Raw genomic sequence first — 27,278 nt, 5'->3', positions numbered from 1 at the left:
ACAGTGTTAAAAAAAAAAAAAAAAAAAAAAAAAAAAAAAAGCAAGAGGGCTTTTCCTTTCCACAGTTTCACGGGAAGCGGGGAGTGGGTTTGTGCTCTGGTAGGAGGCAGCTCCACTTTCTGTGCGAGGCGTAAGAACGCGCCCTGCTGGCGGGATGAATTCAACGACCTGACTGATAGACTATAGGCTTCCTGTGGTATATGGAGTCAAATTGGAGACAATAAGAACTGAACAGAAATGAGGACATCGAAAGTAAATAATTACTTTTTTTTCAGTTTCAAGTTAAAATGTTTCAGTTTCAGTTTCAATTTTCAGGCTTTTCAGTTTTATATTTTTCCTTTCCCATTGCAGGTCTGTGTCCTGATTGGTCAGCTCCTTTTGAGTGACTGTTATTGTATTTGGTTCTTATTGGCCAGCTATTATGACCAGGGGTGTTTTGTCGGGAATCAAACCATAATAAAGTTAGAAAAGAGACACTGCGTGTGCCTACTGCAGTATGTCTTTGTAAAACTTGCATTTCTGACAAAATGGAAACTGAGTAATCATAATAGCAGCCAGAGCAAGCAGTAGTTAAGTGTGCGTTCAGGCAGCAGAATGACAAGCAGAGCTTTCCTACTGTCAATTTCAGTTTTGTTTTGAAATTTGGCTGTAGCTCATCTGTCTTACAGCGGTTTTAAAGGCATCTATATGTTTTTACAGTGTTTTGCTACTGACTTATTGATCCAAGAACTTGGAATCCTTCCAACACCACCAATATCTCAGCAGTAGGTTTAATGTTGTCATTATCCCCCCACATATAACTAGATACCCAGTAATTTGCAACCTGGGTAGTAATGTTCGGCCTCAAGCTCCAAAAATCTGTGAGTAGCCTATTCATTTATGATATTTAGTACATTTCCACCCCTGGTATATGTGTTTATATGTTTTCACTGTTCACGTATAAATATATTTTAGTGTCCAGTTAACACTGATGATTTTGTTGTGTAGACGTGTACAAGCTGCCAAAATATCTGATCCTCCAGCGCAAAAGTCAATTTTCTGACTATAGCTTAAATTTTCTTTACTTAAAGTTTTATGTGCAGAGTTTCATAGTGAGAATTAAAAATAATTCCTAACTTGAAGTTCAACCTATAAACTGGATTGAACCCCAGTCTCCTCTTCTCTATTGCACCTGTGTGTTACTGTAGTAAAAGGCCGAAGGTCATTCATTCAACAAAAATATGTTATATTGGAATATAATCAATCAAATACATACAAGATGTATCTATGTTTGCAGTTTAGTTGCACAGGGATGTTTTAGGAAAGAGGGTTGGCTGATTTTCCTCATGAGGTCAAGCAAAAATTTCCAAAATATTAAAGTAACAAAAATCTGCACACAATAATCGCAGTTTACAGCAAATCCTGACCACAGGGCTTTTTCTTTACGTTAGTAAATAAGTAAATAAGTACACATTCATTACAGTATGGGCAACAGTATGGTCTGTGCATGCGCAGGGTGCTGTACATGGTAGTGTAAGCTGAGCGCCACCTAAAGACATTATAGTGTAACACATACCGTGCTGTGGTGCAAATGACTAACAGTTGCGGTAAAAGTGGTAACTTACTGCGGCAGTGACACGTTCAACTGCTACTACTGTGGTTAAAATTTAAAAAACAAGTTAGAAATCTAGGGGTAATCATGGACTCAGACTTGAATTTTAACAGCCACATTAAATCGATAACATCGTCAGCTTTTTACCATCTCAAAAACATTGCCAGAATCAAAGGGATCATGTCTAAACCAGACTTGGAAAGACTCATCCATGCATTTATCTCTAGCAGGTTAGATTACTGTAATGGCCTGTTCACTGGGCTCTCAAAACGAGCTGTAAGGCAGCTACAGTACATTCAGAACGCTGCTGCTCGGGTCCTGACTAGAACCAGGAAGTACAACCACATTACTCCTGTTCTCAGATCTCTGCACTGGCTTCCTGTCTCTCAGAGAACAGACTTTAAAACAGCACTGCTTGTGTATAAGTCTCTTCATGGCTCAGCACCACATTACATCTCTGACACGCTGATGCCATATGAACCATCTCGAACTCTGAGAACATCAGGGACAGGCCTTCTGCTCGTGCCCAGAGTCAGGACTAAACAGGTAGAAGCAGCGTTTCAATTATATGCAGCTAAAACCTGGAATAGTCTTCCTGATGATGTTAGACAAGCCTCATCTCTGGCAATGTTTAAGTCCAAGCTAAAAACCTTTCTTTTTAGTGTGGCATATAACATATGACAACTGAAAGTGTTTTATCCAAACCGATCTATCTGCACTCAGTTTCCTTTAATATTAATTTTTAACTTTTTATTATTATTTATTTTTTCTTTTTTTAAACTGTCTTGTCACTACTTTTGTTCAGTTGGTGGAGACAATCGGACTCACGGTCAGTACTCTAAGTTGATTAGGTTGGGAACCTTCGATCTAAAGCCAATTGGGTCAGGGACTCAGGGGTTAGGAACCCAGGCACTTTAGTGTTATCCTTAGAATACGGGTCTAAACAGCTGTAGACTTAAATAAGGGGTTTGGAACCTCCAGCTGTAGTCTACTCGATCCTAGACGTAAGAGTCCGGGACTCAGGATCGTCTCTGCAGATAGTCTACGTTGAGGTACTTTTAGTCCATCAGGGATGGGACAAACTGAAAGTAGGGACCCACAAATATGGGTCAGCGTGGTCCGATATCATAAAGGGCAAATATGGTGACAAAGTGGTGGCATGCCTTTTTATTTTTTATTCTTGCTTATGTATTTTTAACCTGTCTTTTATTTCTGTAAAGCATTTTGAATTACTCTGTGTATGAATTGTGCTATATAAATAAACTTGCCTTGCCTAGTTACTAGTTACATAATTGCATTAATTCATTCTTTGGAGAATACTCCAATGTTTGGCTACTTGTGCTATAGTGCTGTCCCAAAACAGCTGCATATGTTGCTTTGTATTTCTCATAGATGTCATGTGAATTCATCTAAAAGCACACAGGTGCAGCTTCAGTAGTTAACTCAATGGCTGCATTGCACACAGGTGTTGCAGAGCTAATTTTGCATGCATGTACACGTTAAACATAATTATTGATTTTATACCTGTGTGTTTTCTGCTACAGGAGTTGTGAAAAGATTTTCTGCAAAGACATTTAGGATAAAAATTGAATAGACATATTTGTAAACACATTTGCTGGGTCATGAAACAACATCTAAAGGGAATTTTTCCTCTCTTTTGTCTAAGCTGTGTCTAATTCTGACATGATGCTTTTAATTTCTTTATTGTTTTTAAATGATATCAAAGAAAATCATGCACAGTCTATATCCAATGTATGTCACTTTATTTTGTGGTGTATTTTGCTCTTAAATAATAAAATGCAAGAACATATGTAACTAGGATTTACTCCAGTGTGATGTCTGATAGTTGACTTTTAAACAACACAGTGAAAATGAAAACACACACACACCAACTTTGAACTTTAGTTGCTGACTCTGACCCCTGAATTCTGAGTCTCGCATAAGCCACATTTTGGGTGTTCTTTTCACAGCTGTATAATTAGTTTTATTTCATGTGCAGTTGAAGAAACAGAAATCCCAGAGTCCTGTGAAGTCAGCTTTCATTCAGATTTACTTTGACAGATCAGTTCAGATTTGGGACTACAAACAAGTCTCCCCCAGAGCTAAAAATGAGAAAACCAAGACAGCGTCACCCTGATTTTCTTCTCCAGTGACAGTAAATGAAAGAAAAAAAATTTGTGGACAGTGATGGTTACTTGATTTTACAGAGAAACAATCTGGTTCATGACTGCTGGAAAAAGGAACAAAGTGTTTGTAGTTCACTGTTATTGAGCAGCTGCACATTTTGTCTGATGAAAGGCTTGGCTCTATAGTTTTTGAAGACACGGACAAGTCCTTGAATAAAGAAATTCTGCATAAAATCATACAAATACCACAGCAATTAGGACCATATTTTAATGCTCTAGAGTAAGATGGTTTTTATTCCAACATCGTAGTGTTTTTTCCAGCCTAAAACATGTGGATTTGTGGATAGCTGTGACCTATAATTAAGATATTTCCCATCCAGAACATTTAGACTTCCTCTTTTAAAATGATGATGCTCTCTTTCTCTCTAAAGGTGTCTATATTCACTGAGCATTTCAGAGCTCCGACAGCTGTGTATAATTACAATGGGTTATAGGGTAGGGCCAAGTACTCATAGTCACTGTAATCAAAAAATATGGTGTGTATAACCTCCCCTGGGTCACTCTTATAATTATAGTTTGTTAACATTAAATTGCACAACCTCATATCTTCCCAGTAAGAGAAAGAGGGTCAGTGCTACACTGTTTGTACAAAGAATGACAATTGCACGTTTTTCTACTAATTTCTATTAATCATGGCCTAACAAACTGAAAATACCATGGTTTCAATTTATTTGGACAATTCAAAATTCATTTGTATGTACTCATTGTACAATATGTCTCATTCACTCATTATGTTATTTTATCTCATACTTTATTTTCCTTGCACAAACATGACTGTCTCCACTCCTCTCTACTCATGTCTCAGTTCAGACCTAAAATATTCACCTAAATGTCTCTGTTCAACATTGTCACATGTTGTAAAATATTACACCTCATGTGCTTTAAATAGGTGGTGTTTACTGTGGCAAACTGCTACTAATAATAATAACTTTGTCAAAACCATGAAAATGATTAGCTAGACAACAGCTCAAACAAGGGCAATACATTAAAGTATGTTTCAAACTATGCAAGCAAATCAGTTAGCGTTTCCACAAAAAAAGACAACAAAATAATGAATACATGGGGAAAAAACATCTACATTTACACCTGCAATAACTGAGTGTTTTGGTCACTATGGAGCAGCTGAAACAAGGTGTAAACACAGTATAAACACATTATCACCTTTTCAGCTGATATGATGATCTTGCTAGAGGCCAGTGTTTACTCTCCTTCAGGATGTGTTTTGTTCTCTGAGGGTAATATCTTTAGCTACTGCTGTAAATGCTCCACAGTGTTCACCAGCACCAACTAGTCACTAACTCTGTTTTCAGTTTACCCTGCAGTAGTGTACTGCTGCTTTTTATAGCATTTGCCTAGAAACATCTGCCTGCCATGGGAAAACACTGACAGCCATAAAAGTAAACCAAAACAGAAAGTTGTAAGCCAGTAATGACAAAATAAATAAATTAAAAGATGCTATAAATGTCTAAAAAACCAAGATGAATCTCTGCAGAATCAGGTGATAATTTCCCCTCCTATCACTCCATGCAACCCCTTTAACATATCATGTGATCCATAAGTACTTAGGGTCTAGTAGGAAGTCGAGTATCTGTATAAACAATGGTAGGCTTAGATTAAATATTTGGATAGGTTAAGATAAGGATATCGATGAGCTATTTCATTCTACTGACTTAGAAATTAGTGCATTTTGCATAAACCCACTCACTGGTTCATTTAAGCTTCAGGAATACTGAGAAAAATATGCTTCACAGTCAGAAGTCATAATTGTTAGAGTCATCACTGCTGCTGTAGTCAAAAGGTAACAAGTTCCACTTTTACTTCACCTCATACTTTTTTACTGTTTTCAAAATGCAAATGAGAACAGTCTGAAGTTTGTGTAAAAGCACTGAAAAACTTCAGATTTCTTAATCTTCATCATTAACACACATTTTAATGTTATAATCATGCATTTTCACATTTTCATTCATCTGGTGCCTCAACTCACAGATGCTGTTTTCCAGAAATACAGTTGTGCCTGATTTTACTTGTTTGTTTATAGTCATTGGATAATGCAATGACCCAGTTTCCCAAATGTAATCAATACAGTTTAATCTTATTCGGTAGATGCCAGAGCTTTAGTGCTGCTTATGGGAGGATCAATACTAGAGAAGGAGAGGTCAGGTCTTATCCTGGCATTTGATGGTTCCACAGTATCAAAGTCTTTCAGAGTGCAGAGCTTCAATAGATTGCTAGTATGCCAGACACTTTTGTGACAAAGTCTAAAATGGAAAAAAGACACACTCGATCTAAATATAAATCTGACTTGCATATGTACAGTAGTGTTTGCTGCTGTAATGCTTATAACTCACCCAGCGTTGTGTTCCTCTGGGTAAAATGTGCTTTTAATCTTCCACAGTGTCTGTGGCATTGATGGATGTTGGAAGAGTTCTCAGATTACTGTGCATCTTACACCGCAATTATGCCGCAAGAGGAGCAGGCAAAGTTCAGTTCAGTTCAGTATTTGGAAAGGGAGACAAAGAGAGAATACCTTACACCGCTGAGGTAGTCATTTGTAAAATAATGCAGCTCACCTGCAGTTCCCTTCTATCTGGCTCAGTCTGATTGGGGTTGGGAGCACCAGAAACGTGTGTTTTTACATTCAGAATTTCATGCTCTGGCATACTCAGTGGATCAATTAGAACCTCATAAGGGACAGCAGGATGCTTCCAGGAAGAGGAAATGTGGATGTTCCAGATGTCAGACTGCCCAAAGGTCCCTGTGGATAAAGATCAAAATTCTCGGTTTTAATGTTTTGTTGAATTGCAAAGTATGTATTATAGAATTATCCTCATATTAACCAATATTCAAAAAAGGTATCCAAAATTGTTGAAACGTTTGTGAATTATTGTCATTTTATGCTATCTAAATTATGTTATACGCTCTATAAATATTTATAGAAATTATGAAATACTGTATTTACATTGTGCACATTCCTAAATGCATTTGTGTAATAAACAAAAAGTAACTGACATGTTAAATCTGTGCTCAGGTAATGCTGCACCCTAATAAAGCTGGTGGTGTCCAGGCTTTCTAGGCAAAATTATATGACCACGCAGCTTGCAGGGTGCACTATCCTTGACAAGTACACTTACACATTGAACAGAGTGTGATGAAGGGGAAATCATAACGGTCCAACAGCTCATTTTTACTCCAGGATCCCCTTGTGGGTTAATTCAGCCATGTGTGCCATTACACTGAAATGAACATTCTTATAAATAACAGCATTTCGCCCTTAGGCGAATCACGGGATTGACAGGTGCAAAATGACACCCACCTATGAATTCACCATGTGCACTCCAAAGGCGTACAGTGTAGTCAGTTGACGAGGTAAGCACCATTTGATCATTGTCAACAATCTGCAGGCTGCACCAGAATAAGAAGACAAGCGATGAAATGAGAGAAGGCTTTTCTGGCAGAACACTCTAAATCATCCATCTGATGGCAGATGCACCCCAGGCCGCATCTCACCTATACTGATCGTCTGTTTAAGATGTTCCCAGACACAGTCTCTTCCACACTTTGTTTGTCTGCTACAGCAGGAGGAAGTTATACTGTTTCTGCTACCATCAACACCCTACACTAAAAATTATTGGTTCCCCTATGACTGGACTCCCAGGGAGTTTTAAACATACAACAAACTAAAAGTTCATGACCCGAATTAAATCTACCTGCTCTTTGACTGCTGTAGTTTTAAACTCACGGCAAGAGGAATCTGTGCTGGTAGAAAGGTGTGCTGTCTTTATGTCACATACCCAGTAACTCTGCTGGTGTGGGCACGCCAGAAGTTTTCAACTGAATAAAAAAACAATAAAAGCAAACACAGCACTCTCATGTTAGCGTCCTTTGATACCTCATCACAGTTTCAATGTGTGTCTAATTAAAAAAGCAGAAACCTCTTGGTGATTTTTCAAGTGCAAACATCTCGATGTTGTAAACATAGATGTAACCAATTCGGTCAGCAGCATACAGTAATGTATCCTTGTCTGTTTTCGACAGTTTTGTAATCTTTTCTTGAAATCTAGACTGTAAAATTAAAGCAAAAACATTACAAGAACATACAAGTCACTACATGGACATAGTACTACAAGACAACATGTATTAATGTTTGGGTAATGACTCTCTTCTGCCTAAAGTAACAGAATAACAAGGACAAAATGAGACACAAATATCAAAGCTATCTCTCATGTGGTGGCTAAATTGTACCTTCCCTGCAGACAGATTTAATACATTTCTTCCGATAATAATCCTCCCCAAATGATCAGATATATAATATAATACAAAAAGCACAAAAGTCTGGAAACTAATCATGAAGAGATTAAAGTACTTGTAAAAAAGAGCACCTTAAAACTGAGACCATTGTTGCTAGGTAACAAAATACACCTGGGGCTAAAGTAAAAAAAAAAAAAAAAAAAAACTGATTTAGATTTTTTTGTGTCTTTTAACATTTTTGTGTTATACAGCCTTAAAATATTTCTGCTTCTGTAGGAGGCAGGTTTGGGCACAACTCTTCCGTATGCCCCCATTTTCAACCACCTCCCAAAATTAAGGAGCCCTGCTTTGCATTGCATAGCTGCAAGGAAAATACCTCCAAGTTATTTAAAAACTAGAGCTAAGCAAAGAAACTGAACACTAAAATGATCTTATTCTTAAATCAGTGATTTGGAGACACAAAAAGAAAACAGTTTTTATTCCTTGGTATCTAACAGTGAACATTAAGAAAAGTGTCAGTTGAAATATCTTACAGCTTGGAAGCTGCTCACAAACTTTCCTCCACTGAGCACGTTCCAAAGATTTATGCAACCTTTAAAAGAGAAAATAGAAAACTAACACTATACTGAAAGACACTGTGGAAGATTGTGAAGTGTAATTGTATCTTGTCATTTAAACTGACCCATTGTGCCAGATGACAGGAGAGCTGTAGCTGAGGAAAACTGCAGTAACTTAGAGTTCTTCAGGAAAATGATGCTTGGAACACTTGTGTCCAGATCTGTGTAACAGAAAGCAACACACATATATTAAATGCCCTGTTCTGTTCACAGGAGATCTTCTTGACTACAGTATAAATGTAGTTGTATTGTTTCAATGACAACAAAGACATTCTATGCTATTCTCCATTTCTACTCGTCATTCACATTGAAGCTCCAAAATCACCTTCCACATTTTGGTATTCAGGGGGAAGAGGGCTGACAAAACGAGACTGTATACATCCTGAAACCACGTTCCACACTATTATCTCTCCATCATAACTGGCGGTGGCTAGGAGCGATGGGGGACAATGCGCCACACAAAGAATGGCCTCCTTATGACCATTTTTCTGAAAGAAATACAGACCATTCAGCAATAGTATGCCTTTCAACAAACCAAGATGACATTATGTTTATTGCCATTAACATGAAGATTCCATGTCTTTGCACATAAAAGTAGAGAGCATATTACTATTTTCAAACTATAATTATTGCATGGAAAGAGGGTTTGTGTAGCCTCGCTTTCATGTGGTTCTAAAGGTACAGATCATACGCAACCCTAAAAGAATAGGTTTTTGGTATTATTGAGGAAAAAAGCTTATTTAGGTGTTAACCACTTTTATTTCTCTGCAGTAAATATGAAGCTACAGCCAGCAGTAGATAAAGATACAAGGTAGAAGGTAGAAGGTAGAAAGGTAGATAACAAAGAGAGGCACCTGAATAGCACCTCTTAATGTAATTAACTTTATTTTTATTTTCTTTAGTCCATACAAAAAAAAAAAGATCTCATTTGACTTTCAGCCACAAAGCAAAGAAGCATACGTTTCAAAATGTCAAACTAATTCTTTGACCTCATCAACTGAGAAATGATTAAGAGGTTCACTCAGTAAATGAATGGTCACCTGCCGGTTTATTTTGTTCATGGAAATGTGTTTCTGAAGAGCTCTGGAGAGTCATTTAACAACTAGTAGGAAAAATGTTTCAAAATCACCCACTTTAGGCCATTTATCCAGTAAAAAGTTTTCACTGAAGTCTATATTTTGTTTGCAGCAGTCAGGCCAAGTGTGTCAAACATTTTGGATCAACAACTGACTTGGTGTCGAACCCCAGAGCAAGCAAACAAGTCAAACATTACTCCTGCTGCTGTACTTCACACTGATACACAATGAGTCATCCTGTTCTTTATGTGCTTATTTCTCACTGAACTCCACAGGAATATTTGCTTGGAGGGATGCTGTCAGCAAGAAACTGTACACGCCATGAACCAAATCAGAAAAAGCAGATGGCATTTTTGAACTTAAATTATATCCATGCCAAAGCCAAATGCTAGATGAACTGGGCCATGTTTTGAAATTTTAATGAGATGCGACACAAGGCTGCCCATCTGGAGGAACAGAAAAATTCACAGTGAACCCGAGGCTGAGTGGATAAGTGACAGAGAGCCATATATATATAGAACAAGTCATTGATCTTTCTGCAGCAGGCCATTAATGAAAAACAATTTAGAGAGGGCCTTGAAGATTAGCAAAGGGGTCACTTTTCTTACTGGTCACTGTAATACAATCTTTCTACTCTGCTAATGGGCCTCTGTGGGGATGAGTGTAACCACCAGCCATAATGAGAGAGATGGCAGGGGACTGAGCATCACCTCCTCCAATGGATCATACAGTGTTAGTGAGTATTAATTTTTCCTTGTACAGCTCAGAACTGTGTCCTGCTGTCAGGAGGAACCTGAACACATTGTACAGGTAAAATTAAATGACTGTATTCTTTTGTGGGGCATTACTGCGAACTGATTCACTTTAAAAGCAAAAGACTGCTTTAATTACAGCACTTTACAATTTTACACTAAAATGAAGTGTTTTTATCGGTAATGGCTATTACATTATTACTTAAATTTCCCTTTGGGGATTAATAATTTTTATCTATGCATTAAATGTAGAGTTTGTAAAGGAGTATTATTTATGGTATATTGCACACAGAACTACATACAAATGTTTTAGAAATCCTAACAACTATTTGATGGCCTGCCATGACATTTGAATGTCACACTGGGTCCAAATGTTAATTTGACAAATACCTAAATAATTTCACCAAGTGAAAACTAATTACATGAATTATATTACAACTCTAGTTTCCTTTAAGTGCTAATTAGCAAGCATAACCACAAAAACATGCCAAACTTGGATGGTGTACATTACACCAGCTGAACATCAACACGTTTGCTTTGCCATTATGAACATTTTAATGTTAGCATTTATCTGAAAGCACCACTCTCAGGAACTACAGGTATTCTAACAAGTCAAAGCTTGGCTGCATAGGGAAAAGCTTTGTGACCTGAGGACATTGACAGTAGTGTGCATGGGTGAACTCTAATAATAAAACCAATTATAATTTATTTACCATCTATAAATTAACTTATATAGGCACAGGGAGAGATTTATGGTAAATGATATGAAACAAGGTAAGAGCAAGAATAAAAGGCAAATGGGGGACAGGGTATCTCGCTGCTTGAGTTAAAAATGTTGATGCAGCGATGCTGCACAGTAGGGTAGGGACGGGGCAGAGAGTTGCTTTGTTACTTTCCAGCCAGACTACAGTGTACTCCATGTGTCTGTGTAATATGAACACAAATCTAGCTGGGAAGCTTTATCTTCACTGCCCTGTAGGTACAACAGTGACAAAGTAAAGCATTGGCAGAACTGGTGGAGCACTCCTACTAATGTACAACGATGAGCTTGTGACAGTTAGGAGCAAATACACAATGTTGCATGAAAAACAGACATAAGCAGGTGTATAAACAATAGATGTGCAGATTAAGATGCATTTTGTCTTTATCTTATAAATGGTGAAAGTAGGCAGATACTTTCCTAAAGCAAAAGTAACAAACCCATACTATAAAAACTTCGCAGGTAAATAGTTTCTCAGGTGAACATACAGGATTTTCAAGAAAATATATTTAAAGTATCAAAAGTATATGCACTCAGTATCCAAAACAGTTCTTAGAGATCTTAAAATATTTATTTCCGTATATACTATTTCCTACTTATATTTTACATCATATCATTTGATTACTGATGCATTAAATTTTAAGCAACATTAAATATGGTTCTAACTACCTTACATACTAGCTGATTATATGCATAATCATTTAATTTTCTACTGGCTTGGAACTAACAAATACATGTACTGCAGCAAAAAGTAGATATTTGACTCAGAAGTGTCATACAATGGAAATAATTAAAGCACCATGATTAACTCAAATTTACTAAAGACCAGTATTTGAATTAATGCACTTAGTTTTGACAAAAGAAAACACATTTATCCATCTTCTATATCTGCTTATTCCTTAGCCAGGGTCCCAGGGATCAGCTGGAGCCTATCCCAGCTCTCTTTGGGTGAAAGGCAGGGGTACACCCTGGACAGGTCACCAGTCCATCACAGGGCCACATAGAGACAAACAACCTCACACACTCACACTCACTCCTATGGGCAATTTAGAGTCACCAATCAACCTGACATACATGTTTTTGGACTGTGGGAGGAAACCAGAGTACCTGGAGAAAACCCACACAAGCACAGGGAGAACATGCAAACTCCACACAGAAAGGCCGGGTTGAGAACGACCTTCTTGCTACGAGGCAACAGTGCTAACCACTCAGCCACCATGCTGCAAATACATTTATTTAATATTTTATTTTAAAAAAATGAATAAATGTACTTTAGCAACCACATCTGCTTTTACCATGGCCATTATAAATAGATAACGTGGTAATTGAATAACTACAGAGCTAGCAGACATTATGCATTTGCCTGATCTGTTTTTGATGATGCATTCTGTTCCTTTTAAAACAACCCAATATGTCTTTTTGTCACTTTCAGCACAGAAAGCTTTTTCAGAAATGGAAAAATCACATTTGAATCCATCCATTGTCTCTACTGCTTGTCATCTAGTCTGCCTGGAATAAATGTTGCAGGGAGAATACAACTTCTCAGTCAGAGCATATTCAGCTACTTATTTGGTCTGCCTGCATATTTTGGCCTGCCTGAACATCTTTTCTGTAACTTATTGTCAAGACAGTTTTCCACTCACCAGATCATCCTGCCATGAAGGCTGTGGCTTCTGCGCATGATGAAGATCCTCGGGTATGTCCTGAGAAAGTAACAGAAGACATTTTAGAACTCAGTATTAAAACATTTTTGGATCACAAAAAATGTGCTGGTAGAACATAGCCTGGCCAGCCAGACTAACTCTTTTCATATTCTAGACAAAGAATTACACATTCCACATCCTTCCACTAAGAAAGGAGTGGGTCTGGTTGGCCAGGCTAGGTAGAACATCATATTAGTACATAGAAATTATTATTTAGCTTACTATAACAAGAAGTGTCATTCAGGAGGCAGCAAAAATGTGCACACTTTTTTACTCAATTGTCTAGTTTTATAATGACATTCAAAACAGGCAATATGTGGCATGAATTATTAGTAGTGATTTGCTGTTTCAGAATGGAGTTCAGCTGGTAATGAAAATGTAAACACATGCAAATGGGATGCATTATGATGGAGGGATAGAGGAATGGAGGAAAATGAGGGATTATTGGAATGTGTGTCTGCTTTTGTACTCACAGAGTAAATGTCAATCTTTCTGTCCCGGCCAACAGATATTACAAAGCTTCAAACATACAGTGCACAAGGTTAATGTAGAAACAAATGTATGCAGAGCTAAAAACACTTGCCAAATATCACATCATTACCCACCAATTCCTGTGAACTTGCAGAAAGATGCAGTCGCACAACTCATGACAATCACTGTCTAGAGGAAAGATTCACAATTAATGCATAATGCAGTGTTTTTTGTTGAATCAAAATGTTGACACAAATTTACAACACATACCTTTACTCAGTGTCTTTAGGCACTGACCACTGTTGAAGTTCCAAATCTTTAAATAACCATCTCTCCCTCCTGTGATGAGTCTGCAAACACAAGCACATACTGTAGCAAATATGAAATTAAATAAATATGATTTAATACAGTAAATATGATGTGGTAGTGGATAAATATATTTTTTGAAAAGTGTAACATTTCACAAGCTGCTAGATGGACTGCACCTCCGCCCTTTGAGGTCAAACGTCATGCATGTGATGGCTGATCGTTCATGTGCCCCACCAAACTCGAAAACCTGATGTCCAGTGTCAAAATCCCAGACTTTCACCACCTGAGACCAGTATCATTTTGAGTTAATTATACAGTCAACATACATCAATTAAGCTATTGTTGTCAGCTCCTGTTTTCACCCAGGCTGGATTCATTTTTATTGAAAATATGAAGCTGGTCATCTGTGTTGTAACGTATAAATTTTACTCACAGATCCCTCAGTACAGCTGACAACTTGACGAAACTCCTCACTATAGCCGCAGCAGAGTACGGGCTCATTATGTGAAAAAGTCAGGGTGCTGCAAAGCTGTGGCCTTACAGACGAAAAGATAAAATGAATAACAGGGAGATGAATATTAAGGAGCTGCACTCATTTCTGAAGAAAAAAAAAACATAAAATCTGTATCTATTGTGCAACTCTCAGATGTTCAATCCCCTAACAAGAATGAGTCATGATTTGTCCTCTAAATGAGTTCATTTGAGGAATCTTTTTAAAATATTTTTAGAGAACATTAGACTCTAAAATGACTCAAGCACAAAGGCATTACAACCAACCTTATCTTCAGGGAAAGCACAGCCATACAGTCTGCTGCAACGAAAAGGGATTTCATAGCTGGCAAATACATGCACGCAGACATGTCACCATGAATCCTGCTCGCTTTGGGGTCTGCTGTAAACAGGCAACACTGGTCTTCGATATTCCAGATCTGAAATGGTAACAGGTGAACAGCAATGAAAGAAGTGTCATTTAATTCCAATTCAGTTCAATTCAATTCAATTCAGTTTTATATGTATAGCGCCTGTAAAAATACAACATTATACAACATCATACACATGTGAAACACAAAAACGAGTCAGGAATCACTTTCACAGTGTTGTCTGTGGACACAGAGAAGATCTGGCTGTCTTCCGAGGAGATGCAGAGGTAGGCAACAGGAGCAGAGTGGCCTTTTAAGATACCAGTTGGTTTCCTGAAAATAAAAACAGAACCAGGAGATGTGGTTTTATGTTAACTATTTTTAAGAAGCCCCATTGAATTCAAGTTCCTCACCCAGAAAAATGTGGGTTCCACATGCGTATGAGTTTATCCATGCCTCCAGTGACAAGCAAACTGTGCTTCTCACTAAGGTCAAAGGTCTTGACACCTTTGTAAATAGTGAAAACTGTCTGGTCACATGATGCTCGCGCTTGTGGAGTCCAGCTCAGTTGAATCCTTTTGGTTTTACCTTCATAGCAAACCTCTTTGATCTCTTTCAGCTGCTGCTCAGCATCTGTTAAAGGCAGCAAACAGCCTCAAAAAAACAAAAGAACAAAAGTACTTCATTACCAGGCCATGTGTATGAGTATTGATCAAAACATGCTTTTGGAACAAGAGTAGGTCATTATAAGAATAAATGACCAAGCAGGGAAGTGGACATGTTCACATACATGGTTGACCTCATATACACGCACATGCTGGCATTGATTGGTGAATTCGTGATAGATGAGTCACTGTGAGTCATTCCTCACAGCTCTCCTCCTGGGCTGCCTCATATTCAGCACCAGGTGTAATTACTGCACATTGCAGCCTGAAAGGACTTTTTTTTAATCATCGTTTCCAGCATGTGCTATTTATTTATTTATTTTTGGGAACAGGTAAATATGTATTTTTCTCTGTCTGCTAGTTTTATGCTTGTGAGGAATATATGTCAAAACACAAATAAGCCAAAGAAATAAGTGTAAATTACCTACAACAAGAGAAGCAGATTCTTCATTTGAGGAGGAGACAACAGCTCTGAAATTTTTAAAATATTTTGCCTAAATCCAGAAAGAAGAGTAAATTGTTGAGTCAGTTTAAGGATTCATCTGCATCTAGTTCTGAATTTCATTTGCTTGGTGGTATAAAATGTCACATCATAGAACAATATTGACTGTTACACAGCTTCTAGAGATATGAGATATAAGTTGTCAACTGCCTGAATTTATAGATCATTTTTATAAGGAAAGTTTATATACACATGCAAAGGTAAAATGTCACCTGTGTCACCCAGTCATGATGAACCTTCCATCGGACAAACATCACATTCGAAGAGAGCACTGCATTGTCAATCACTATGTTGGGTATGTTTTTAGTCTTTGGAAATTTATTCCATAATCTATAAAAAGAAACATTTATATGTATAGCCACACTTGTTCCAATGTCTGAAAAATAGTCGCACAAATGACACTACATATAATTTCTTTGATTGGTGGGAACATATAAAAAGCAAAGGTATAATTTTCTATCACATTTGACGTGGTTGTGCTTATTTAACTGTCAACTATTTTCTTTTTCAGGAAATCAGTCCATACAGTCTGTTCTAGGGTAACCTGAACAAAATAACTGCATGATCTCTACTGTAAAAGACACTGCATTGAAAGGTGCAATTTTAACTAAAGAATACAATTCTGGAAATGTTTAAAAATGGCACTGACCACAATTTGAGTACAATTCAATGACTGAAACATTATCCAAATTTGCAAGGTTTTTTATAGCCTAGGAAATTAATCAACTCAGATGCATTTGCAAATCAAAACTAAAAATCATGTGTAGCAGAATACATTGAGATGGCTACTTAAAAAAATGAAATGAGTGATATTGTAATTCTAAATGTAAATGAAAATATATTTCATTATACTGCTCTAAGCAGGCTATCTGCCTATCAAAGCTGATATGCCATTTTATGTGGTATAATCCAGAGATGCATCTGATGATGAAGAAGATGAAATAAAATAAAAATTACACAGGAGAGCCAAATCTGATCCACAGCAAATGTGTATGAAAAACCCTACTAAAAAAGGCAATCATAATTTATTCAGCAGCTCTGCATTATTATAGTAAAGTAAGCATCTCATTAAGCCATTCTGATTCTGAACCTGATTGGGCATTCATTGTAAAACTATGCAATGACTGATCCTGTTACTCAGTATAATTCCAAACATTTGACTTCATAGCAAATAACTAATGTGTTTGTAATATTGCTATAGTATCCTCTGATGAATAACAGTGTGTATGACAGCTAATGAGTGAAAATGTGTAGTAGGTCTTTACTAAAGCACAGTTACCTGAGGGTATCTCCAACAGAGGATATTAAAATGATAGTCACACATCCCTGAACATAAACACAAAAACGAACCTTGTCCATTAATATTCAAATGGCATTTAATAAATGATATTTATCTGATATTTGGATCTTGTTTCAACAAAAAGACCTACCTCTGTGTCTCCATAAAGAATACAGCATTTATCAGGACCAGTGTAGCTATAAGGAAAAACACAAGCCATCACGTTTTAGGACTTATTAGGACATTTGAATGATGCAGTTTTGTTGCTCACCTGTAGTGTAATGTCAAAGGAACTGTGTCTAGTGCACTGATCTGACAGTAAGGCTCTAGTGTGGAAAGTTCATAAAGTTGGATCTCTCTGTCCCTGCAAGATAATGAAGACATAAACAATAAACAATTTAGCATAGTCTGTGACCTGTGGCTGACAGGAGTAATCAGTGTCCTCAATAAATAATCCAGTCATTTTGTTACACCATTTCTTATTACCCTGTTCCAATCATCAGCTTGTTGTACTCTGTCATCAGGGTGAAATCACTTGCCCACTTTGACTTTCCTCCTTCATTCTGAAATAAATAAAAAAGGCATGTCATAAAAACTCAAACTTCCTGACAAGTAAAGGAGATGGACATAGAGCATGTACATAAACATCTGTATGATATAATGTTATACAGTATAATAATCCTGCAGAACCATGTAGCAATTTGTGGTGTTCTGCCAGAGAAGAACTATGGTGAATTGTGTTTGTACTTTTTTGTTTCTTTGTTTTAAAAATGTACAGTCTTAAAAATATAACACCTTATATGGTACTTCCTGTACATATATAGAATATATATGAATATAATACATATATAGAATATATATATATATATATATATATATATATATATATATATATATATATGAGTATATATATGTATATATATACTCATATATACATATATATATATATATATGTATATATGAGTATATATATATGTATATATATATATATATACATATATAGAATATATATGTACAGGAAGTACCATGGTGACATTGTATATTATTATCATTACTATAATTTAATACAATAAAAAGAAACAACCCAACAATTAATATATCCTACTAATATTTGCCTGTATAATCAAAGCCTCTTATTTGTCTCATCAACTGAGTCATAGCATGCACAGGGTGACTTGATCCTTCTTTGTGATGAACACACACACTGCGAGCTATTTTCAATCAACCTGACATGCACCACTGCTAAAAATAGTCCCTAATAAATGCAACAGCTCCCAACTGTTTTAGGAAATTACTAATTACTTTTTTTTAACAAAACTTTTTTTTAAGATGTGTACCTTCAGTTGGAAACAGTTGGCTTGGAGCTGAGTGCCACAGACAAAACTGGGAAGTGAGAAAATTCTGAGAGATGGACTAATGCATTGTTGGTTTTGGTCTTTTCATAGAATGTGTTGACAGTAACAAACACTAAATGACATATCTTTACACATTGTGGTAAAATCTACATACAAACATGTTTTTGGTCTGCAGGGGTTTAAGCTCAAGGCTCCAAAAGCAAACAGACCCATCTTCTCGCACTGTTATTATGGTTCCATCATGAGTGGAGTGGATGTTGACAATGGGAATGCCGTGACTCAATGGTGTCATGATGGCAGGCAGAATGAAAGCCACCTGCTTACTGCGTCTTGATGTTTCCTCCTTCTCTTTGTACTTCTGCAGCATGTGTGTACAGAACTGACCCTGAAATAAATTACTGTTCATTAGAGCTAGTCAGAATGGTCAGCCTAGCCTGCATGTTCATAAAATTGTCATCATGGTTATATGATTAGACTTGTGGAATTATTTTTAGATGCTTTTAATTAAAAATAAATCCCCAATGTTACAATGTGTCCACACAATAAAAATATCTTCCTTCTTTACACAAATTCTCTTACATACAATTTTTAAAAATCTAACTATCTAACTGACTAGTGAAAACACTGGAAAGATAAGCCAATGTAACTTAGAGGGAAAGACTTGCCTTTGAATCAACACAAAACAGATACGTGAATGTACAGTAACGTTTGCAATAGAAAAGTGATTTAGCCCAAATCTCTGCTTTCCAATTAGTTCCAGTTACATTCTCATAAATCCTAACTGATTTACAGCAGCCAAAATAACCCTGTCACGTTGCACAGCAGCCTAACTTTTTATTATTGCAGATTCCTGGTTTTAGCATGCATGAAAATGTGTTATAAGTAAAGAAATTTCTACAGCAATGAATACAACTCTGCATGCTCCATAAGAAACAAATATGAATTTCATCTCACCCATGAAATCCTTCCTTGGCCTGAATAATCAATCTTCTTAAATAACCATTGAATTTGGGCATTGCTCTGTGAAATTCAAGGACAAAAGAATCAGGCAGTATGACTTAGCAAAAGGCAAAGGTTTATCCTTAATTTCAAAGTGAAACACAAAGAGCACAGATGGGAAAATATGAGAGGGTCACACTGTCTTACTGTGTTAGGCAAACCCAAACACTTCTTCACTATTTGTCCAACATTCTTCACATCAATGCATCTCAAGTCACTCGTTTCAAAGTCCTTTATAAAGGAAATATAGTCAAATCTTACAGAAATAAAATTCTGGGACGATTATAGTGTGATGTGTTTCATACAATACCTCAAATGCTAGTTTCATTTTCTGAAGGTTTTCAAGTGATATCATCTCAAGAATCTTATAAAAAAGGGGAAAAAAACTATTATATAATATGACATAAACCAGTTACTGCCAAGCAGTTTGATTATTATATATGATTATATGATTATTATAAGAAAGAGAGGAAAGAGAGAAAAAGGGCATAAAGCACAATGAAATCAGCAATTAAGCCTTTCACTTTTTTGTTTATATTTTATGTTTTTGTTTTAGTCCACCAGATCCACTCACCAGGCACTTCATACAGTGCACGTGCTAATCAAGCTAAGAGAGGAGATATTAACAATGTATTTTTACACTCTGCAATTAGCTACACACATGATTAGTTCTCCACCTTGGAGTTTTAATGACCCGGTCTGTAATGGTCACCACAAGCCACCACCAGCTGTGACATGTCTCTGAGATGCTTGCACAGGGCCAATTAACAGGCCCTGCTCTCTGTGTTAATGACCCATCTTCAATTTGCAATGGTTTCCTAGCAACGAATCTTTGATCCATGATGCTCTTTGATCTGTCATTAATAAATAACAGGGATAAACAGCCTAATTCCTTGAGGGTGTAACTAGAGTCGAGGTTACTTGGCGGTATCTCCTGAATTGTTGAGATAATTGTTTAATCAGTCAGAGCGATGGAAGTAGTGAAAGTGTTCACCTAACCTCGACTGCTTTCCAAATCCCTTTATTACAGCTGCATAACTTGCCTGAGACTGTTCCTTCTAATCTGTTATGGTACATTACTCATTACATTAAGCAGAAGAGTGTGACTGACATTTAAAACTAAAGCCCACAAACTTCAGCTGGTGCATTTGCAGCAGCCTCCTCCATCATTCTATCACTCCTGTCAGCTTGAAAGCATTTGAATTTGAATCTACTGGAATCCTTTTAAGTAGTTGGCCCAGCAACCATGTTTGTTTTACTTTGGCCTCCAACATGGCCATCCCCAAGCTCTTGGATAGATTGTCCTGCACAATGTGCTGTCAGGCTGTGAGTAAATTGATCATCAGCCTGATTTAAAATGGCATTTTTGGCATTATGTCACATTCATCCTGCTGCTGCTGAGATATGAGCTGAAACTGAGTTTAAGCACTTTGAAAGAGCCTGTGAACTGGCAAGTGTAGTTATGCAACACTTTGGTGACACCTAGAGCCTCAAATACTTACTGTTCAAAAATAGGTTTACATAGATAACCTTTTACTCTTGGATTTTACTTATAAGATAGATGTTTTGAAAACTACACCTTGAGGCCGCAGTGTCCATGAGCCAAATCAGTACTGTGGGGTTGTCGCCTCATTATCTGAGCCCCATCTCCAAGTGTGACAGTGTGTCTTCGCTTGTTCTGTTTCAGCAGCTCTCTCACCAGCCATTCAGGCTGCACTCGTCTTGATGCTGAAAAGTCATCTGCAACTTTCTCACCCCGACATCCAAGTCCAGAAATGTTTCTCACCCTGTCCCCTATCCCCCCCAGTTCAGAGAGGATGCTGGAGGTAGAAGGGAGAGGCCATTTTTTGTTAATACATTGTTTTTATCATAAACTGTTATTATTATGCTTATTATTTTTATTAAAAGTACATAAGAAGGAATCATTGAATCTTTAACGAACTCACAGCAGGCAACATTGTTATAAACCTAAAAACAAACAAACAAACAAAAAACAAACAGTGAAACTACAAACAAATTTAAGTTGCTAAGAATATGGTCCCAGGGTAGCAAGACTTCCTGTCTTACATTGTAACTACTCAGTGCTGCCACAGATGACAACTCAAGCACCATGACAACTGTAAACGTTGTCTGAATAAGTCTGGCATGAATACACGACATAGAAGCAGGAAAAGGTCTCAACCTACAGTCACATTATCACCTGTCTAGACAACACAAGTGTTAAAAAACATGAACTGAATTTAAATACACTTAAAAACTATGGAATTTACAATTTAAAGAACAGAATTTACAATGGTAGGAAGGACAGCAACAAAATAAGAGATTACCTGGATATATGTTGGGTTTCTAATCTTCCTGGAGTTGAGGAAGAGCGAACTTTCTTCCCCAGTGGCATCCTTTTCAGATGGTATATCTTAAAGGTTGTTGTGATGTAACAAGCAGTCTTTAGTGCAGCACATTTCCTCAGTCAGACATCCAAACAGACGTTTATCAGACAGACCTAACAGTCTACCTGACACTCACTCTAACATTACACCTGAGCAGGTGGCCCCGTGGTAACTAAGAAACCAAGACTGACAACAGAGATTCCTTAACTGAAAACAAGCTCCTGTACTTACAGAAACAATTTTGTCACCACAGTAAATCTGACTGTAAGCTAACAACACAGTGCAGTTTATTAATTTAGCCATTGTAGCAATTTTCAGGTAATTATAAAGGATAATTTAATTCATATCAGTTTATCTCATTAATACTGATGCCTTTTTACATTTTACTGTTGGTCATATCTTTTGCAGAACTGATTAAATCACTGTAATAGGTCTTTTACTGTTGTGTTATCAAACTTCAGCTAGAATGGAGAATATCAGATAGATGAATATGGGGGGATGAGAAATGACAACACACAGGTTTCACACCAAAATGGCATGGAAAATTAATTCTGTAGGATTTTGATAATTTGCAATGAATTATATTAAGATATATTATTTGGGCTATTAAATATTTTAACAGGAAAATGACTACAGAAATTCACAAAATACATAGCCTACAAAAATAAACTAGTATAAAAAATTAGATAGGGCCTGGCCAGCTTGATATCCACTTTGGTGAGCAGGAATTAAGCACAACTGCTGGAAGTTTATGTGCTGTCTCCCCACGGTTTGGAAAATCATCTTTGCTCAAAACCCTTTTTATTGTCTCTTTATCTGCAAAGTCAAATGACACAAACAGACACTGAACATGAGTTGTCTGTTAAAAACAAAATCAGAAGTAACCTGTAGAGATGCTCAAACATTCAAAGGAGTAACTTGATACCAACCCTCCTCAGGTAAAATCCTGTGTAACTGCTGCAGCTCCTGGGGCAACAGCGATTGTATCACAGATGCAGCATTGGTGAATGTCTTTCCACAAAACCTGTCATAGGTTGTCAAATCTGATCTTTTCTTTTGAGTTTGGACGTGCCTTTGTACTACAGTTGGAACTTTTGTGAACACACAAAAGATGATCAGATAATAGAAATCATTAGAAATAGTGTTTTACTGTGTTAATATGCATTATCAGTGTGTGTGTGTGTGTGTTTAACTTACCAATACCACAGCAGGCCATGTTGGGCTCTGCACTGAAGCTGTACTGAGAGCGATTGCCCAACAGTTCAGGCTTTTGCTTTGGCTTGCGGTGATTGTCCGTCATCTCTGTGTCAGAGAACGGCACATAGCACCTGCCGTACATAGGTGCAAGTCTTTTTGCTGCATAGTTAATATGATTGTATCCTGTCCAAACAAGTTCCACAACAAAATAAAAATAAAAATATGACGGTTTGATTTTGACATACCTGAGTGTTTTGATACCCAAAGTTCAGATGTTCTGACATGTTTTCATATACAGTGGGTACGGAAAGTATTCAGACCCCTTTAAATTTTTCACTCTTTGTGTCATTGCAGCCATTTGCCAAAATCAAAAAAGTTCATTTTATTTCTCATTAATGTACACTCAGCACCCCATCTTGACAGAAAAAAAACAGAAATGTAGAAATTTTTGCAAATTCATTAAAAAAGAAAATCTGAAATATCACATGGCCATAAGTATTCAGACCCTTTGCAGTGACACTCATATTTAACTCACATGCTGTCCATTTCTTCTGATCCTCCTTGAGATGGTTCTGCTCCTTCATTGGAGTCCAGCTGTGTTTAATTAAACTGATTGGACTTGATTAGGAAAGGCACACACCTGTCTATATAAGACCTTAGAGCTCACAGTGCAAGTCAGAGCAAATGAGACTCATGAGGTCGAAGGAACTGCTCAAGGAGCTCAGAGACAGAATTGTGGCAAGGCACAGATCTGGCCAAGGTTACAAAAGAATTTCTGCAGCACTCAAGGTTCCTAAGAGCACAGTGGCCTCCATAATCCTCAAATGGAAAAAGTTTGGGACGACCAGAACTCTTCCTAGACCTGGCTGTCCAGCCAAACTGAGCAATCGTGGGAGAAGAGTCTTGGTGAGAGAGGTAAAGAAGAACCCAAAGATCACTGTGGCTGAGCTCCAGAGATGCAGTAGGGAGATGGGAGAAAGTTCCACAAAGTCAACTATCACTGCAGCCCTCCACCAGTCGGGGCTTTATGGGAGAGTGGCCCGACGGAAGCCTCTCCTCAGTGCAAGACACATGAAAGCCCGCATAGAGTTTGCCAAAAAACACATGAAGGACTCCCAGACTATGGGAAATAAGATTCTCTGGTCTAATGAGACCAAGATTGAACTTTTTGGCGTTAATTCTAAGCGATATGTGTGGAGAAAACCAGGCACTGCTCATCACCTGTCCAATACAATCCCTACAGTGAAACATGGTGGTGGGAGCATCATGTTGTGGGGGTGTTTTTCAGCTGCAGGGACAGGACGACTGGTTGCAATTGAAGTAAAGATGAATGCGGCCAAGTACAGAGATATCCTGGAAGAAAACCTCTTCCAGAGTGCTCAGGACCTCAGACTTGGCCGAAGGTTCACCTTTCAACAGGACAATGACCCTAAGCACACAGCTAAAATAACAAAGGAGTGGCTTCGGAACAACTCTGTGCCCGTTCTTGACTGGCCCAGCCAGAGCCCTGACCTAAACCCAATTGAGCATCTCTGGAGAGACCTGAAAATGGCTGTCCACCAACGTTCACCATCCAACCTGACAGAACTGGAGAGGATCTGCAAGGAAGGATGGCAGAGGATCCCCAAATCCAGGTGTGAAAAACTTGTTGCATCATTCCCAAGAAGACTCATGGCTGTACTAGCTCAAAAGGGTGCTTCTACTCAATACTGAGCACAGGGTCTGAATACTTATGACCATGTGATATTTCAGTTTTTCTTTTTTAATAAATTTGCAAAAATTTCTACATTTCTGGTTTTTTCTGTCAAGATGGGGTGCTGAGTGTACATTGAGAAATAAAATGAACTTTTTTGATTTTGGCAAATGGCTGCAATGACACAAAGAGTGAAAAATTTAAAGGGGTCTGAATACTTTCCGTACCCACTGTAACCCTTGCTGAATCCATAGACCTGTCCTACCTTGAGGCACACCCACAAAGTCACATCTGTAGGTGGAATGGTACTGTGCTGTCAGGGCCTTATGGATCTCTTCTTCAGATGGGTGATGCTTCCACGGGAATCTGACATACTCAAGACTTTGTGTGGCATTCCTAGGCAGCCTTCGCATCATGAAAGACTAAAGGAAAATAAAGTGACTTAAAGCTTTTAATAAACTGTAAGACATAAAATTGAGGATAACACAACCTAAATACTAACCTGACTGGGATGTGGGTTGTTTCGTTTCTGTCCTGAGGCTGTCTGAATGCATTCAGGCTTACACAATGGCTTCCAGCAAAAGCTTGTGTTGTAGATAGTTGAACCAAAAGGCCCAGGTGATAAAAATGAATGCATAAATGATGTTGATGTTGGGCACCTACATATGGATTAACATAAACATATAATTGCACAAGCACACAAACAACAGCACACATACTATATGTCTATGAGGCCAGAAGACAATAAATAGAACTTACAGCAGAATCTCTGCAGCTGAGTTTGAATGGTCGACAAATTGTCTCCTATGAGATGTTTCATATGGATCCCACCAGTGTTTGCCCTCTATAAAAAAATACTATTAGATCATAACCTTGAAATCTTTACATGCAGCATACATCAGTCATTCCAGGGTGTAGTTTATAAGCAGGATGCACTATGTCTTTGAAAAATCCAGTTTAATTACCCCAACATGACAAGACAGTCAACACATATAATTCAGCGGACTAGATGAGGCTCAAACCTACAAGTGTAGGTTTGATAGAGTGAAGTAAAAAAAAAAAAAACATGTAAATTAAGTATTCAAGTAAAAATTACTGCATACCATAGTATTTTCCAGAATAATAATGATAATATAACAAAGGCTTGAAATTCTTTTTAAGCTTCTGTATTTAACTCTGCTTAAACTTTTTTCTATTATTTATAATAATGTGTAATATTGTCTGACATCATTTTGTATTTACATATTTACTACAAACATGGTTGCATTTGAGTTGCTATCTTATTTGTGACTGAAGTTTAGTTCCATCCTTTTAGGACTATGTTAACAGTATACCCCATAACATACACCCTAGGATGAAGGGATATAGAAATTACACATGACACTTCACAACACTATTTATAATTCTGTGAGTGAAAATTAAGCATAACTACAGCAGCGATAACAAATGATTTTGCAAGCATTCCAAAATATTCATTCATCCATTATCTATACCCGCTTATTCCTAATTAGGGTCATGAGGATCTGCTGGAGCCTATCCCAGCTCTCTTTGGGTGAAAGGCAGGGGTACACCCTGGACAGGTCACCAGTCCATCACAGGGCCACATGGAGACAAACAACCACGCATATTCACATTCCCTCCTATGGGCAATTTAGAGTCGCATTACAAAATAATGCTGTGGCATTATTGCAACTAATAATAATGTACCACATCATATAGCCTAATAACACAACATAATGGCATAATACTGTAAACCAAAACACAAATGTAAGAACTTAATATGATCAAATGTCACATGTTGGTTACCTTACCTTTGGTTGCCATTGTTGACCACTGTTTTTGTTATATTTGATTTCGGTGAAATGAAAACCATTTCATTTCCGTTGTTAGATGATCATTTACTGCTGAAAATCGTAGCCGATTGTAAATTTGAGCATGTGTGTATACCAACTGAAAAGTTTTATTTTCAGGTAGGCCTACTGGCTTTTATTCGACAGAGCTAGAGAGGATCCCAGTAGGATGTTGTGCTGTAGTTATGGAGACCAGAAAAGTTGAAGAGCCACCGTGAGTTGCTCACCAGGGGAGACGTTGTATTAAAAATTTAACATGAGTATGTTATTGATCATAGTGGAAAGTAACTTAGTACATACTCTGAAACTAAGTTCCATTTTCATTAACTTTAAATTCTAATTCCACTCTATGTTTATTTCAACTATGATTATTGGTTCCTTTCTTGATTACATTTTTTAGAGATTATTCTTATAGAGTAATTACTACATAAAGTAATTTAGAATCTTACATCCAAGCCACTTTTTATATCAGCTTTTTAAAGTTTATTCTATTAATTTTCAAACAAATTCATATTGACACAGGTTTGGGGAAGGGAAATCCATCATATTATTTCAGATCTTATTTTCAAGCTAATTCACAGACTACTCCTACTCAACCACATCTTTTAATAATCTTAATCTTCCAAACCATTTTACAGAGAGAGGAAGATTTTCTGTTAGATACGAAGACGTGTTCTTCTCATATTTTTTAAAATAGAAAATATTTCTAAAAAGACTGTCTTTTTTCTTCATGCCATAACATAGGCCTACAAATAAAATATTTTGTGCTTTGTTCATC

The 27,278-nt window shown here is 37.2% G+C and overlaps 2 protein-coding genes across 2 annotated transcripts; both read right to left on the bottom strand.

Annotated features, from left to right (window-relative positions):
- Window positions 1-4,895: 4,895 nt before the first annotated feature.
- Window positions 4,896-21,902, bottom strand: wdr95 (WD40 repeat domain 95). Its single transcript, XM_026294883.1, has 30 exons — window positions 21,701-21,902; window positions 20,953-21,193; window positions 19,684-19,737; window positions 19,521-19,604; window positions 19,329-19,394; window positions 18,529-18,759; window positions 17,506-17,582; window positions 17,291-17,383; window positions 17,171-17,216; window positions 17,020-17,066; window positions 15,953-16,070; window positions 15,663-15,732; window positions 14,987-15,227; window positions 14,801-14,906; window positions 14,491-14,642; window positions 14,147-14,249; window positions 13,890-13,996; window positions 13,675-13,754; window positions 13,539-13,593; window positions 13,407-13,452; window positions 12,874-12,933; window positions 8,968-9,130; window positions 8,708-8,803; window positions 8,559-8,617; window positions 7,710-7,839; window positions 7,569-7,608; window positions 7,091-7,179; window positions 6,348-6,532; window positions 6,126-6,221; window positions 4,896-6,035 (listed from the first exon to the last, which is right to left on the bottom strand). Exons 1-29 carry the CDS (start codon window positions 21,766-21,768, stop codon window positions 6,159-6,161), a joined length of 2,970 nt encoding a protein of 989 aa, XP_026150668.1. The 5' UTR covers window positions 21,769-21,902; the 3' UTR covers window positions 4,896-6,035; window positions 6,126-6,158.
- A 233-nt stretch (window positions 21,903-22,135) lies between these two features.
- On the bottom strand, window positions 22,136-26,474 carry tex26 (testis expressed 26). Its single transcript, XM_026314390.1, has 7 exons — window positions 26,462-26,474; window positions 25,410-25,494; window positions 25,153-25,309; window positions 24,916-25,072; window positions 22,958-23,140; window positions 22,690-22,851; window positions 22,136-22,576 (listed from the first exon to the last, which is right to left on the bottom strand). The coding sequence occupies exons 1-7, from the start codon at window positions 26,472-26,474 to the stop codon at window positions 22,443-22,445; spliced, it is 891 nt and encodes a 296-aa protein (XP_026170175.1). The 3' UTR covers window positions 22,136-22,442.
- Between the last annotated feature and the right edge of the window lie 804 nt (window positions 26,475-27,278).

This window comes from Mastacembelus armatus, chromosome 13 (genome assembly GCF_900324485.2).
Source record: "Mastacembelus armatus chromosome 13, fMasArm1.2, whole genome shotgun sequence".
In the NCBI taxonomy this organism is placed as follows: domain Eukaryota; kingdom Metazoa; phylum Chordata; class Actinopteri; order Synbranchiformes; family Mastacembelidae; genus Mastacembelus; species Mastacembelus armatus.
The sequence above is the reverse complement of the archived record's forward strand: the minus strand, read 5'-3'. Positions and strand labels throughout refer to the sequence as shown.